Raw genomic sequence first — 14358 nt, forward strand, 5'->3', positions numbered from 1 at the left:
TGCTTGTGCTATAAGCATTTGGTAACCTCAAGTAGTTGAAACACTTGACATCTAACACTGCAGAAGGCACAGTAAACTTCACTCACAGAAAACCAAGCAAAACATAGGTCGTATCAAATACTCAAATATCTATATTTAATTGGCTTCAAACAATGACAATACTTTGTGTAAATTTAAACATGATTTATTTGCTTAAATATATGATAACATTTTTAAAGCTCACATTGCATGTGTTTAGTCCATCTTTTCTGAATTGTGCTGCCATCACCAAGGCTGGCTCCAGTTCCCCAGAAGATTCCAGAAACCTTTTAATGTGGGTTCACTCACATACTCATACAGCAATTAAATCTCAAAGGAATATCACCAATGTCTCTAGAAGATATGAAACTGTACATAATATCAACACCTTGCGCATGAAAAACAAGGTCTCTTATTACTCGTCTCCAAAAAGGAGAAATTCAAGTAGGAAAATGATAGTCCAGATGACTCTATATTCTGTCTGTGTAATATTTTCCTTTTTTCTTTGTTTGTCTGCTTGCTTTTTAAGCTGAACTAAGAAAAAAATATGAAAACATTTAACAGCTAATTAAAGATTCGGAAAGGGAAACCATTGTGTATGACTTTTTTTTTTTCAGTTGTGTTGGGACTAAATAAGTCTTCATGCAGATACTTAAAAAAAAAAAAAAAAAAAAAACTAAACTGAAAAACAAACGCAAAAAAAAAAAAAGTTACGGAAATCAGCCTTGGAGGCCATTTCTATTAATCTGGTCTACCAGATATCACTGGTGAGTTCTCGCCCAGACAGCGGTACAAACGTGCTGTTCAAGTGAATCTCTTGTTTGCCCTTGCCGATTGTGTTGTTCTGTGTCACCTGTCCATTGAGCAGAGTCATGGGGATGTTGCAGTACATGTGGCGGTTACTTAAAGTAGCTATCTGCATGGGCGAAGCAGGCATCTCATATTCGTAGCTCCGACAGAAGTGCCGCATTTGTGGGTGTGCCGGTTGGTTAAAGTCTGGGATCTCGGCGTGGGCTGGCGCCAATGAGGCGGAAGTGGCTGTCATGGCAATGGTGGAAACGGCCTGTAGGTCACCGAAGAGGCCTTGCTCGCCTGAGTCCAGGACCTGCCGGCGAGAGAGCATCTCCTTTTTCTTGACAGGCATCTCATAGAGAACCTGCTTCCAGAACTTGGACTTGAGCTGGTTGCTCTTGGGGCCCCGCCACTTAACGACTGACAGGACTTTGATGGTGTGCTTGAGAGCCTCCACCTCTTGGTAGTTGATGACGTTGCGGAGGTCGGCACATTCGATCATGATGACCTTGATATCCCCCATCACCAACATGTTGTGCAGTCGAGTCTCCAGCTGGAAGATGCTCCAGCCACGCTTGGCCACAAACTCAGGGGTCAACACAAGGATAAGGCGCCTGCTCTGCTCCACACTCCTTGTCAGGTCCTCAATATAGACTGGAAAGAGTGAGAGATATATCAGGTCTTATCTGATATGATAACAAACAGACAACACTGGTACCAAAAAACAGTGATAGAATAGGAGAGTGATACAGATAGGGAGAGAAATAGACAGCAACAGACAAGGGAAAGATGGAGAGAATAACAGTGTAATGGACAGATCAACAGAAACAGATCATTGTATTGGTCAACAAAATCTTAGAGTGGGACAATGCTGGACAGACACAAATTGCAATTGCATGCAAGACAGACAGATAGCAAAACATTCCCCATTGTTTTTAGCACCATAAAAACCTGAGTAAGACAAGGAAACTGTAAAGTCAAAGCTAAAAATGTGAGCATAACACCTGATTTATTCTCAGTGAAAATACGCATTTCCTAAGATCTACTGTTTACGCTCACTGTATTACCTTTATAGAGACATGTCTCCTTAGATAATTAGCCTCTGTAATAAAACCTCACCTTCTATGCTTTTTTTGATCATGTGTCTTGTCTGAGGTTTTTGCAAAACAATAAGCAGACTACATTGCTCATGTCTATAACAGGTCGCACATCCTTGTCCTCATATTTGGTTAAACACAGTCTGCAGCAATGACTCACTGACTGCTCAGAGCTGGGTAGGTAAGAGCTAAATGCAGAGCTATAGGAGTAAATGACACATTTGTTTGTTGAGTCTGCAGTGTCCTGCCTCCCACACAGGTATAGCTACCATCTCTCACACCTGCAATGTCACATTGTATAATGACAACATATCACAATAACTTTTCCCTCTCCTACTCCTCCAGTTATGCATTCTGCATGTTCTCTTCACCATCTACCACGCTCCCCAGAATACAACAAAAGAGGGTGAATTAAAAGAAAAATCCTTGTGATACTGCTATAAATTGAGTCATAGTCCTAAAGTCAAATATGTGATATTTGAATTGAAATAGGCCATATATGGAAAAAGGGTCTGCACATAAAACGCATTAGGAATAAACAAGTATTTGGTGCTGAAATTTCGGTGAGAGCCAGAATCCACTGTCCAGTGGGTAACAGAAGAGGTTTACTGGAGATATGTAATGCGTGACCTCATAGCCATGTTACTAAAGTTCATTCAGAAATGTACTCATATGCTGACATATAGGGGTGTTTAGATATATACAAACATATCTGGTAGTTCTATGCTGCTTCAGAGAAACTGCAGTGTCTTATTCTAAAGCTGTAATTATTCATTCATATCTGCTCTCTGCAGAGCATGTCATCTGATAAGGTTTAGAGAAAGCAAGAAAGAAAGAAAGAAAGAAAGAAAGAAAGAAAATTCCACTGCTGGGATACTATAGGCAACATTCCTCTGCCTTTCTTTTCCACCATAAAATCCATACGGAGTCAATAATAGTGCACATTTAAAGAGTCATGCGAAAGACTATAAATATTTCAAGGAGGCCATAAAAGAAAATGACCACTCTTCCTGCAAGCAGATAACAATATAGTTATAACCTGTTTAGTTTGATCTAGTAGTTAATGGGGGTCAGGTGTGTTTGAGTGGGATCATTTTTATTTAGTGTACTCAATATGAGGCTCAGGTCATGTATCAAAAGTCTTTCAAAGGAAATGCTGCCATGTGTATCAAAACAGATTAGGTGATTAGCTTGGGATGTTGCAGAAATTGTGTTCGTGTATTCAAAATGTGGTGAGCTTTGTTCAGGAGTATGCAGGGGTTAAAATCTGATTGTGCCTGTACTCAGACTGTGAGCTTCACAACAGCTATACACAGACTTACCTGTCACACTGTAAAAAAGTGCTCTTGCATTTTAGTCAGCTAAAATTACTTCACATTGTTCAGTCAACTATAAACTTGAAAAATGTTGAGAGGACTTGGAGAAACCTAGTGAAGAGAATTCTAGAAACCTGAAAAGCTCTGCACTTAAGACATCATGTTCTCTAAATAAAACTTGTGTTTTAAACCAAAATCCTCAATTCGTAACCTGTGGCACATGAGCAAAGTGTACCTATGATGTTTCTGATGTTGAAAAGATGGAACTGCAACCAGCACCTGTAGATGCAGCAAAGTGCATTATTTGGAATCAGTCTTGAATAAAATGTACTGTGATTGAACAGTGACAAATAGCAATCTGACCAGAGAAGCCAGGTTGTAGACTTCAAATGTGACCTTGAGTTGTTCTTTGTAATGTATCTAATCAGCACAACTGAAAAAGGCAACACTGAGAGTACATTTTTGCTTGTTTTAATGCTGCTTTCTCATAGAGCTAGTATTGGATAACCTTGGTCATCTAATGTATGATGCTGTATGTAGCTAGAAACAGTTATTGTTTCCATGGTTTCTGTGAAGTAATGTAGCAAAATTGGAAGTATTGAACATTTGTCAGTGAATATAAACAAATAGTTTTGGCTCCCATGTGCAGCACCCTGTGTCTGAGCAGGTGCACTTACCAAGGTCACTGATGGTCAGGTGACAACATGGCTTCACCAAGTGTGCTAGGTCACCACATGATGCTGTGCAACTTGTAGTGTGGAAAAGTACACTGATTTGTTCTCATGGGATTGATAAAAAAATGAAGATATGCCACATAGCACATAGTTTTAGAATATCAGTTGCTGTGTAACTACAGCCCATTTAAGTTAAGCAGAGCAGGCACTGAACCCATAATTTCCTGAATGCAAGTCTAACATTAGTACATTGCTTATATAATGTCTTATTTTCTAAGCTCATATTAAATTCTTGCCTATAGGTATGGATAATCGGATATTTAAAAGAAGAAAAAAGAGGCAAGAAGTAAGTAAAGGAAAATGTTGTGTGTTCTCATACAAAAAGTAGTGCATTCCTTACCCTTCAAGTTTAACACATAACTGTTGTTAATTCAGTTTATCTAACTGACATTAAGGTGACTTAACATTTAATGTAATAAATTTCAGAATATATTGAGAAACTGTGAAGAATCTGATGTTTTAGTCAGTAAGATAAGATTCATGCAACTTTGGCAGCAAAAATATAAAGTTAACTAACTAACTAACTAACTAACTAACAATCCTCAGACCAAGCTATTCTCAGCTGATTCAACTTGAAGTATTGATTATTTTAAATAGTTGAGAAAACAAATACTTTTTACACACCCCTTTCATTAAAAATGTATCAAAAAAAGAAAAAAAAACTTTTTAGAGAAGTTTCATATAGTCACATGCTCAGAAAAATAGTTTGCAAATTGATTAGTTCCAGTGATATTGATTGAACAGTGATTCTGAAAAATATGGATCTTTATTTGAGCAAGGCTGCAATACTCTGCTTCTGCTCTGATGGCCAATTTCATTTCACATCAGCTGCCTCTCATCTCTCTCCACTTCCTAACAAAATTAATGATGGAAGAGCAACAACACATTGCAATTTCATGGTCAATTTGCAGTGCATAAATAATACAATTTGTATGAGCAGTGTGAAGCTGTGGAGTTCTCACCATTTTTTTTTTTTCGGGAGGGAGGAGGGTACTTTTCGCATATGCCCATGATTATGTAAATCAATTAATACAAATAAGCGCCAGTGAACCTTGTTTATGCAAATGAGCTCATTAAACAAGTGCTGTCATTTGAGCCTCTCGCTCTAATCTGTGAATGTGCTTGACTAATGATGTCAGCTTCTAACACTGATTCCTTTTCACTTCTCACTCCTTTTTTTTACACCACTTTTATTCATCCCATTACTCAGTGTGCAGTGATTTAGAAAAATATCAATACAGTCTGCTGAACCTAAATGCATGTCAGTGTGGAGAGTGGAGAGTGCACCTCTCCCCACACACAAAACTCATATGCATATACTTATTGTCCACATCATTAGAAACACCTACTTTGGACCTTCACTCACTGGTCACTTTATAATTGTACACCATACAGGTGTACAATTAAAGACTGTAGATCCTCTGTTGCTATGCACAACCTGTCAGCCACCTTCCATACTGTTATCAGTGGACAGTTTCGGACCACAGGACCACTGTTGATTGATATTGTTGGGGTGACAGGCCATTCTCAACACAGCAGGCATACTGACATGGTAGTAGTTGTTGCTCTGGTATGAGTGTATTAGGCACAGAAGTGTTGGTGGGGTTTTTACATACTCCAGTATCACTGCTGGGTTGAGACCAAAAATATACAGCCAACAGTGGTCCTGTGACTGTTGGTCAGATGGGCCATGGTCTTTAAATGTACACTAGCAAGGTATACGTACAAGGTAAATGTGTGTCTAGCAAAGCTGGTGAGTGTATTTCCCACATACAGACACAGACTAGCACATACACACACATTCATATGTCATGTGTATCCTTGCCACATATGCACAGACACACAGACACACACACACGTACATGCACATGCACGTGCGCGCACACACACACACACACACACACACACACACTTCTCTGGTTCAAAAAGTATTCTATTTAAGTAAGCACAGGGATGTGCTGGGTAAGGTCTTTTGGATTTATTCTGGATGCACAACATGCTAAATAATGCAGGAAGTGGACATTAGCTTGCAGGATTTTCTTAGAACTAGGCAAAACATAGGGGAAACTAATAATTTGAGGCTCTATGCTCCCAAACTAAATTGCATTGGAATTCACAGTTAAAATTACACATTTTCTAAGTTTATGTCAAACTATGGTAAACCACATATAGAATAACTCAGTATTGGTTGTTCATAATTATTAAACCTATAATTCTGTGACATGAGACAGGGGCCTGAGAGCCAAAGCAGCAAAGTAAACAGATGAGCCAATATATCCTTTTCCTTCATGCCTAAAGCCGTACACCCAAATTTATTTATTGGCATATTTTTCTCCCTTAAATGCCGTGAAAGGGTAAACAAAGTAGGGCGGTAGCTGTATATGAGATTAAGACGTGCATTTGACTTGATTCCTCCTGACAGTGAAATGAATGGCAAGTGAAACAGGGGTGGAGAAAGTCTGCCGCCAGGGACAGGGGAGTGAGAGATGATGCGTCACTGGTCTCTTGAACTGGATGTCTGTCTTATTGCCACCATCTTTGATCACGCATATTTGAAGGTTTAAAAATGTCAGTCCAAAGTCCCCACCATTTGATGGAGGTTTTGATCGAAGTCATAGCACTCAATTCAAATTTTGTGAAGAAACTCACTCATAAATAGACTTCACTAACATAACTGACCTGAGTCTACTCTGCTCCTGGAAATACATGAAGGTCTATTGTACCTTTAGCATCAACTCAGAGGCTAAAAATCACCAAACTTTAATCCTTGAAACTGAAAGTGTAAGAATAGGGATGAGGTGTGACTCACTGCTGCCTGGGATGAGGTCTCTGTCAGGGATGAAGAGTTTGTAGCCGTAATGTTTCTCCAAAACATCAGGGAGAATCTCCAAAGCAAACTGCTCCTCCTCGCTCACCTCCCGCTCCACTGACTCAAGGTCAACTTTGGTATAGGAGAGGTAGGCATCGTACTCTTTGTTATCTGCAATAAACCAAAAGAGGTCAATAAAAAAAAACAAAAAACGAAAGCGATTCATAATGATTTGTAATAAGGTCCTAGAATTAGATGTTTCAGGGGAGAGAGGTTTGAAATCATACGTGCCAAATGCTTCTGGTTAGTTCATTTGCACTCTTTTATTTGCACTGCTTGTATAACAGATTTAATTTGAAAAGGTTCATGCTTAGGATACTGTTTCAGTCTAATGTATTGTAACTACAGAAGAATCATAGCGTTAGTTGTCTCTCTGAGGGAAAATTGGGACACTGAGTTTCATATGGAAACTTTGATCCTAATATGAAGTGAAACCGTGATGTGTTGCACCATCAGGCAAGACTTTTATGTGATAATTGCATTTAATTGTAACCGACACATGAATGTCACACAACAACAACTCACCGATTTGAAGACTCAATCCTTGGGGTTCTGAGTATTTATTTACATAAGGATGGACAATCTTTGAAAGGATACACTCATGCAGAGCACAAAATAAGCACTCACAAGTCAACTTAACATAAGAGGAAGGCAGCCGGCACAAACAGAAAACGTCACAAAAGTGGAGCTCTGAGGACAGCCATGAATCACATCACTTCTAAGCTCTTTAAGCTCTTTCTCTTTTTCCCTTTTCCTTATGCAAACATGATCTCTTTTATCCATTCTATAAAAGGCAGACTGCCTATTTAAAACACTGACCATAAAGCCAACTGCTCCTGGAAGGTGATCTAAGGTCAGTATGTAAAAGACACTAAGATTTACTTTCTGTCTGTCTCAGGCAGCAGCAGAATACATGGGCGACGTTGCATAGACCTCAAATATAAATGGAGGTAGAGACTCTGAAACTGTCTGAAACTTATCTTCATCAGTGTGACCTAAAAGCAATAACCAATACAAATTTTTTTTGGCTCCAATCCATCTTCTCTGTAGACTGGGCTTTACCATCTCCTCACACATCCCAGACACACAAGGAACACTACGTATCAAATGCATAGCATACACAAACAGTGTTCAAGAGGTCTATAACAGAACAGCCCTGGGGTCGAAAAACTCACCATCTTCTGTCTCATCGCTTCCAAAGTGTCGTCGGTAGCAGAGCATTATCTCCACATTGTAGCACTTATAGATAGCTGTGAAAACCCCCAGCAATAGCAGGATAGCACCCAGTCCACCAGCCAATTCCAACCTGTACATGTCTACACATGCAAGAGGGGAAGAACCATCTGGGTCAGAACACAGGTATTTCAAATGGCTATAGTTTTCAAGCTGCATGCTGTGTTTTATGTTTTGTTTTGTATAGATACAGTTATAGATCTTACAGGGATGACCAGAGTTAATAAAACACCTTCTGTAGAACAGCTGTTTAATTTCAGAAAGAGAAGGAGAGAGAGAGAGAGAGAGAGAGAGAGAAAGAGAGAGAGAGAGAGAGAGAGAGAGAGAGAGAGAGGTACAAATGCCTCTTCAGCACTGATACCCCTGGAGGAAGGTAGAGTTGTGGAGAGCAGGGGAGCAGGAGCGGGGAATGACAATCTTTGACTAGCTATAATCGCTCATGTCTGCTGTACTGTCACTCATCAAAATGAACCATTCATCTCTACTTCACTCACCTCCTCTCATAGCAACATCATTTCTCACATACATCAGTCATTCTGTTCGGAATATGACAATGCCTCTTGTCAATGGCATACCACAGAGCCTGACCAGAAACAATGTCCCTGACTCTAACTGGAAAATGGAATCATCTATAAAATAAGCACACAGTCCTCTTTAAGATCGAGGTAATGGTTACATGTCACATTTAATATCATTTTGATTTCCCGAGACAATCTCTGACTGTGTTGTCTCATCTATAAATAAATTTCATATTCACAATGACAGGAGACTGAGGCAACTGTAGCTACCGTACTGCAGCAGACTGAGCTTCATGTTGACGTGACAAGTAAATATGGAAGATAATAGAATTACCTCTGAAACCGTTTCTTTTTCTTTTTTCTTTGTTTGCCACATTAGTATACAAACTGAGTGATCCCAAATAATCCAGTGACTGATGCGTTTAACTCATTGTGTTTTTGAACATTCATCTTCTCTAGCTTGAAGTTTATGTGTTGATTGTCTTGGTAGAACTGGATATGATTGAGGAAATAATAATATCTGATTCCTGTGAAACTGTTTCTACTGGAATGAGAAATTTTGCTCCCAACGTACTAAATGTCCTATTTCAGCACTGATTTAAACAAATTCATTCATGTTCTGTACTTAATTCAGAATGCTTTTGGTGGGGGAGAGGGAGAGAGAGTTGAGTAAGAAGATTAGCTTCTATAAATGTTTACTGAGAAAATTTGAAAGTATTATATCTCATTCTAAATCTGTAGAGAGACAGCACAACTTTAAAAGTGCTGGATTATATATTATGTATTATATAAGTCACAGTGGAGCCATATGACTACCTGAGGCTAGCAGCCAGTAGAGGTCTCTGTAGCCCCATTAGCAAGACTTGACTGTGTGTATGTGTGTGTGTGTGCGTGTGTGTGTGTGTGTGTGTGTGTGTGTGCGTCGGTGTTGGGGGGTTGGTGGTTACAACACTATGGCTTCTTGAGAAGCCTGGCCTCTGAAGAGAAACATTCTCTGCCTTACACATGGTATTAAATGTCACGGGGGGACGTCAGTGTTAATACAGAGCAACATTTCAATAAGCTGGCAGAGATGGCAAAAACACATACATGTTTAATGATGTCAAAATTAATTAGCTTCATTCTCTGTTTCTCTCTGTTTCTCTCTCTTTCTCTTTCTCTTTCTCTCTATCTGTCTCTCTCTCTCTCTCTCTCTCATACAGACAGACAGACACAAACACACACACACACACACACACACACACACACACACACACACACACACTCCATGTTAAAAAAAAAGTCAGTGCACATACCTTTGTCACACATTTGCGAATAATTCATTAGTTCATAGGGCTGATATGTTATTCTTTAAATTTGTTTCTTGAGTACAGTTTTGAATCAGCTTCATGAATTGGCTAATAGTTACTCTGCCTACTCTGACACATTTCACAGAACATCCCTTAGTCTCTCTAGTAAAATTATTAGTGGCGATTGGTTGTTAGAGTACCTAGTGTGCCTGAGGGTATAAAGCTAATGGGCTGAAATTATGTCTGCCCGCTTCATTAATGGATATATGAATGTGGCTTCTGGGGCAAAAGCAGATTTCTGAATGGATTGTTTTCCCTCCACACTGGGACATTTAAGTCAAAACAATTCCTTAAGTCAAAACAATGGCTAAAGATGAGTCAGGATTTTACAGGGTTAAGAGGGCTCCTGTGTGGAATCTTTCATGTGACATGACCAACGATGGGAAATTTTCTGTTTGATTGCATTAAAGTGCTTTTGTCCTCTGTGACCTCCTGCTGTTATTGTATCAGTGTAGAGACTCTCGTGGATACACTCTTTTTTTTTTTTTGCAGGATAGAAAACTGGATTAAATCCCCCAAGGCCTTTTTATGTTTAAAATGGGACAAATGGGATTAAATGTGTCAACTATATTCACTTCACTTAAACACATCAGTGCTTGGTAACCAGTGCTGACTGGTCATACTGTTGATATCAGACTTTGGTGAGAGTTGTTGCTCATACACATACTCATTTGGTATAATGACATCCTCCTAGCCTGAGGGAGTGATTGACAGTTTTTTAAAAATAGACTTTTTGATTGGCTTTTGAAATGTGGATTCATGTAGTTATCTTGCAGATTCAGGATAGATGCGCAGTTAAACACAACACATTGCATAACACACAAGCACTAAAGGTTGTAGTCTTTCAGAGACAACTCTGACACAACGCAGTTTAAAAAAACTGAGGTGTCTGTCTTCTTTACCCTTTTAATGTAATCCATCAGAGAAAGAAGGAGGTGAGGGAGTGACCGTGTGGAGGTTGGGGGGGGCAGTTAGAGTGAGAAAGATGGAGAAAGATAGAGAGAACGAGACAGACAGAGAGAGGGGGAGATAGATGGATAGAGGCAGAGAGAAAAAGAGAGAGGTGAGGATAGTGGGAGTCAGTTGATAGTAAATGAGGACAGTTGAGGACATAAAACACTAATAAGATATAATAACATCTCTTAAACGCTTATATTATCACACTAGACAGCAAGCATTACACATGAGGGAGACAAACCCATTTGAGTTTGTTCCCTCGGTGTGTGACACCGGTCTTTTGCCCACTGTGCTCAACAATATGTTACTCTCTTCTCTTATCCCCTTGGCGCTGTGATGTCTCCCCAAATGGAGAGCGTCGTTTGTTTAGGCTCTAATCACCTGCTCCATTAGAGGCTTGGCAGCAGGACCTGGTTCTCTTGTAAAAGAGGTGGAATTCACTGTCCCGTACGTCTGTTCCCCAGGGACACTCCACACTTACATCTGTTTCCTCACAGTCTCCCATGGTGCTGCTAATACATGCTTGTGCATGCACAAAATCTTAACACAGATAGTCTGTGGACATAAGCCTCCTGTGGATTTATCCAAATCCACTGCGCACAGATTTTATTAGTCAGCAGAGACACTGACATCAGGTCAGATTTCTACTTTGTTTTCCTATCAGAATGCATATGATTTGTATCATAATGAGACACTAACAAGGCCCACTGTGAATGTTGAATGGACTCTGAAGTTTACCTTTCTTCTGAAGGATGGCACTGGCATGCCCACGTCCAATGTGGTTCTCCACGTAACACGTGTAGTTGCCCAAATCAGTCTCCTCCACTGCATCAAATGTCAGTGACAGCTCCACCTCCTTCTCCCCCAGGTACTCTCTGATCACCCTGAAGACAGAGAGAGAGAGAGAGAGTGAGAGAGGAAGTAACAGACAGGTAATAGACAACCAGACAATGCAATCAAGTCATCAAGTCATCACAAATTGGTAATTATAAAGACATTTGCCCATCGTCAAGAAGCTAATTCCAATTTGAACTCAATATACCAGGACACAGCCACATTCTCTCAAGAGTTAAAAACTGGAGTCAGAGGCCTTGCTTTTGTGTAAAATCCCTTAGTAGAATTGAATGTCCAAGTTGTCCTAGTTAAGGCGGGATTTTGGCCTAGGGGTCTCTCTGTGCTGACTTCTGCTCTGACCTGAATAGCTGGAGCATAAGGTGAGGGGAGAGGTGAGAGGGGGAAAGCAAGCAGGAGACATCAGGGTGAAGCCTTCTGTTGTGTCCCTTCTCCCCACTCAACCACCTTCACACACACACACACACACACACACACACACACACACACACACACACACACACACTCACACACACAAGGATTCAGTCACACAAGAGTAACAGACCAACCACACCTGAATTGACAGTCATTACTAAAAAAGACCGCTCAGGACAATCTCATGGTTTATATATGAATTTCTTCAAAGTCCTGAAGAATGTTTCAGTTTCAGTGACAAGCCTGTTTGGGGTTTTCCAAAAGCTGTGTGTTTTTAACCGGCCTCATGTTGAGATTTTTTATATCCAGCGGGGAACTAACTGACCAGTGGACTGGATGATGTAGTCTCACACCATTCGCTGAACACTTGTCAGTGGCAGAGTAACTTGTGGCACAGCTGGCCCTACAGGCAGTGGATAGCGAGGTTGGATGGGGGTAGGGGCTATTATAGCTAATCCTTGACTCAGACAGGCTACATGGCTGTCTCAGCCACCAGGACCCCTTGCCTCATTGCCACGGTTACAGATTGATGGTTCTTGGAAGCACGGGGGCCGATTGTGATATATGGTGCATATGGCTGTCACTAGGGAAGGAAAGATGGAAACAGGGTGGAAGGGAGGGTGAGGGGGGAAAGAGACAGTGACAAGAACGAGAGAGAAAGAAATGAGAAAGGGGAGGAGAGAGAGAGAGAGAGAGAGAGAGAGAGGGGGAGAGAGGGAGAATGGCAAGAAAGAGACAAAAGGGTGACAAGAATAGCAGAGAACATGAAATGTAGAAATTTGGATAAGAAGAAAAAAGAAAAAACAGGAAGGAAGGGAAAGGAAACATAGAGAGAATGGAAGAAAACAAAAGATGAATAGAGTGCATAGGAAAGAGAGTGAGATAGATAGATAGATAGATAGATAGATAGATAGATAGATAGATAGATAGATAGATAGATAGATAGATAGATAGATAGATAGTGCAGAGAAAAGTGACAGAAGATGAAATCATAAGAAAGGGAGATGTAGAGAGAGGAGAAGGAGTGTGTGGGCGGCCAAGCGACAGAATGGCACCCAGGCCTTTCACATCTCCATTTGGAGGATGTGCTAGCTGTCGGAGGCAGAGTAATTAACTGTGGTGTTAGTGTTCGCTGGGCTGACACAGAGTGTGCTTGGATGGAGGAAAAGAAAGCTTAGGAGATGTTGGCTGGTGTGAGATGGGTCTCTACCTTCTCTTACAAGAGCACTGCATGTACAGAACCAAAATAAGAACAGCCTCAGCACTGCAGTAAGCTCATGTGCCACGTGCTGACGCCAGTCTATTCCTCTGCCTGATCATACAAGGTCCTGCAATGGTTAGGTGTCTGCTCAAGAGTTTTGCCTTCAATCATAACCCCCTCTTTAATTATTCAGAAATGCATGCACACACAAATACAAACCATATACAGTACGTGTAGACACACACATGCAGGCATGCGCAAGCATGCGCACACACACACACACACACACACGCACACACACACACACACACACACAGAGTAAACCTTCTCCCTCTCTCTTTCATCCCCTTTTGCTCTAGTCCCTCTCTCTTTCTTCCTCTCTGTCTTTTTTTCTTCCTCTCTATACCTCTCTCATTTTCTCTCTGTCTGCCCTCTGTATCTCTCTTTCTCTCTTCTGCTCTCTTGTTCGCTAACACACAGATTGTGTTAGTCCAGCAAACATCCCATGTAGAAACTGGGTCAGAGTGTCTTGCAGCATAAACCTGACCTATGTTGCTCTGAATGAATTTTAAAGCCTGCGTCCCTTAAAACACATACACACACAAACGCACACATGCGCGCACACACACACACACACACACACACACACACACATGCTCACACACACACACACGCTCACACACACACACACATGCGCACACACACACACACACAGCCTTTGTTCTGAGGTTACTCCACTTTCTCTTGCACAAAAGCCCCTCCTCTCCCTATGCGTCCCTCATCCTCATATTCACTGCAGACACAACTGAAGAAGAATTAGCAGAATCTGTAAAGCTTGCCCTCTGTCACTGTTTCCCTCGTGTCAAAACTCTAATGATTGCTCAAATTTAATTAAAATCACTTTCTCTGTCTCGCTTGTGAGTCTGAAGCACTGGGTGGAAATAACTAACTCAATCCATTCCGTATCAGTTTCAGTGGACTGGGGCTGTGTGATGCAGGGTTAAGGCA

The 14358-nt window shown here is 40.8% G+C and overlaps 1 protein-coding gene across 1 annotated transcript in view; it reads right to left on the bottom strand.

Annotated features, from left to right (window-relative positions):
- Positions 1 to 769: 769 nt before the first annotated feature.
- The window catches only part of il1rapl2 (interleukin 1 receptor accessory protein-like 2), a 166619-nt gene continuing 153030 nt past the window's right edge, over positions 770 to 14358 (bottom strand). Inside the window, exons 7-10 of the mRNA XM_030766535.1 lie at positions 11622 to 11767; positions 8002 to 8142; positions 6767 to 6937; positions 770 to 1464 (exon numbers count right to left, since the gene is read on the bottom strand). Of these exons, the coding sequence (XP_030622395.1) occupies positions 770 to 1464; positions 6767 to 6937; positions 8002 to 8142; positions 11622 to 11767 (1153 nt within the window). The remainder of the gene's footprint in view (positions 1465 to 6766; positions 6938 to 8001; positions 8143 to 11621; positions 11768 to 14358) is intronic.

Source organism: Chanos chanos, chromosome 2, assembly GCF_902362185.1.
Source record: "Chanos chanos chromosome 2, fChaCha1.1, whole genome shotgun sequence".
Taxonomy (NCBI): Eukaryota; Metazoa; Chordata; class Actinopteri; order Gonorynchiformes; family Chanidae; genus Chanos; species Chanos chanos.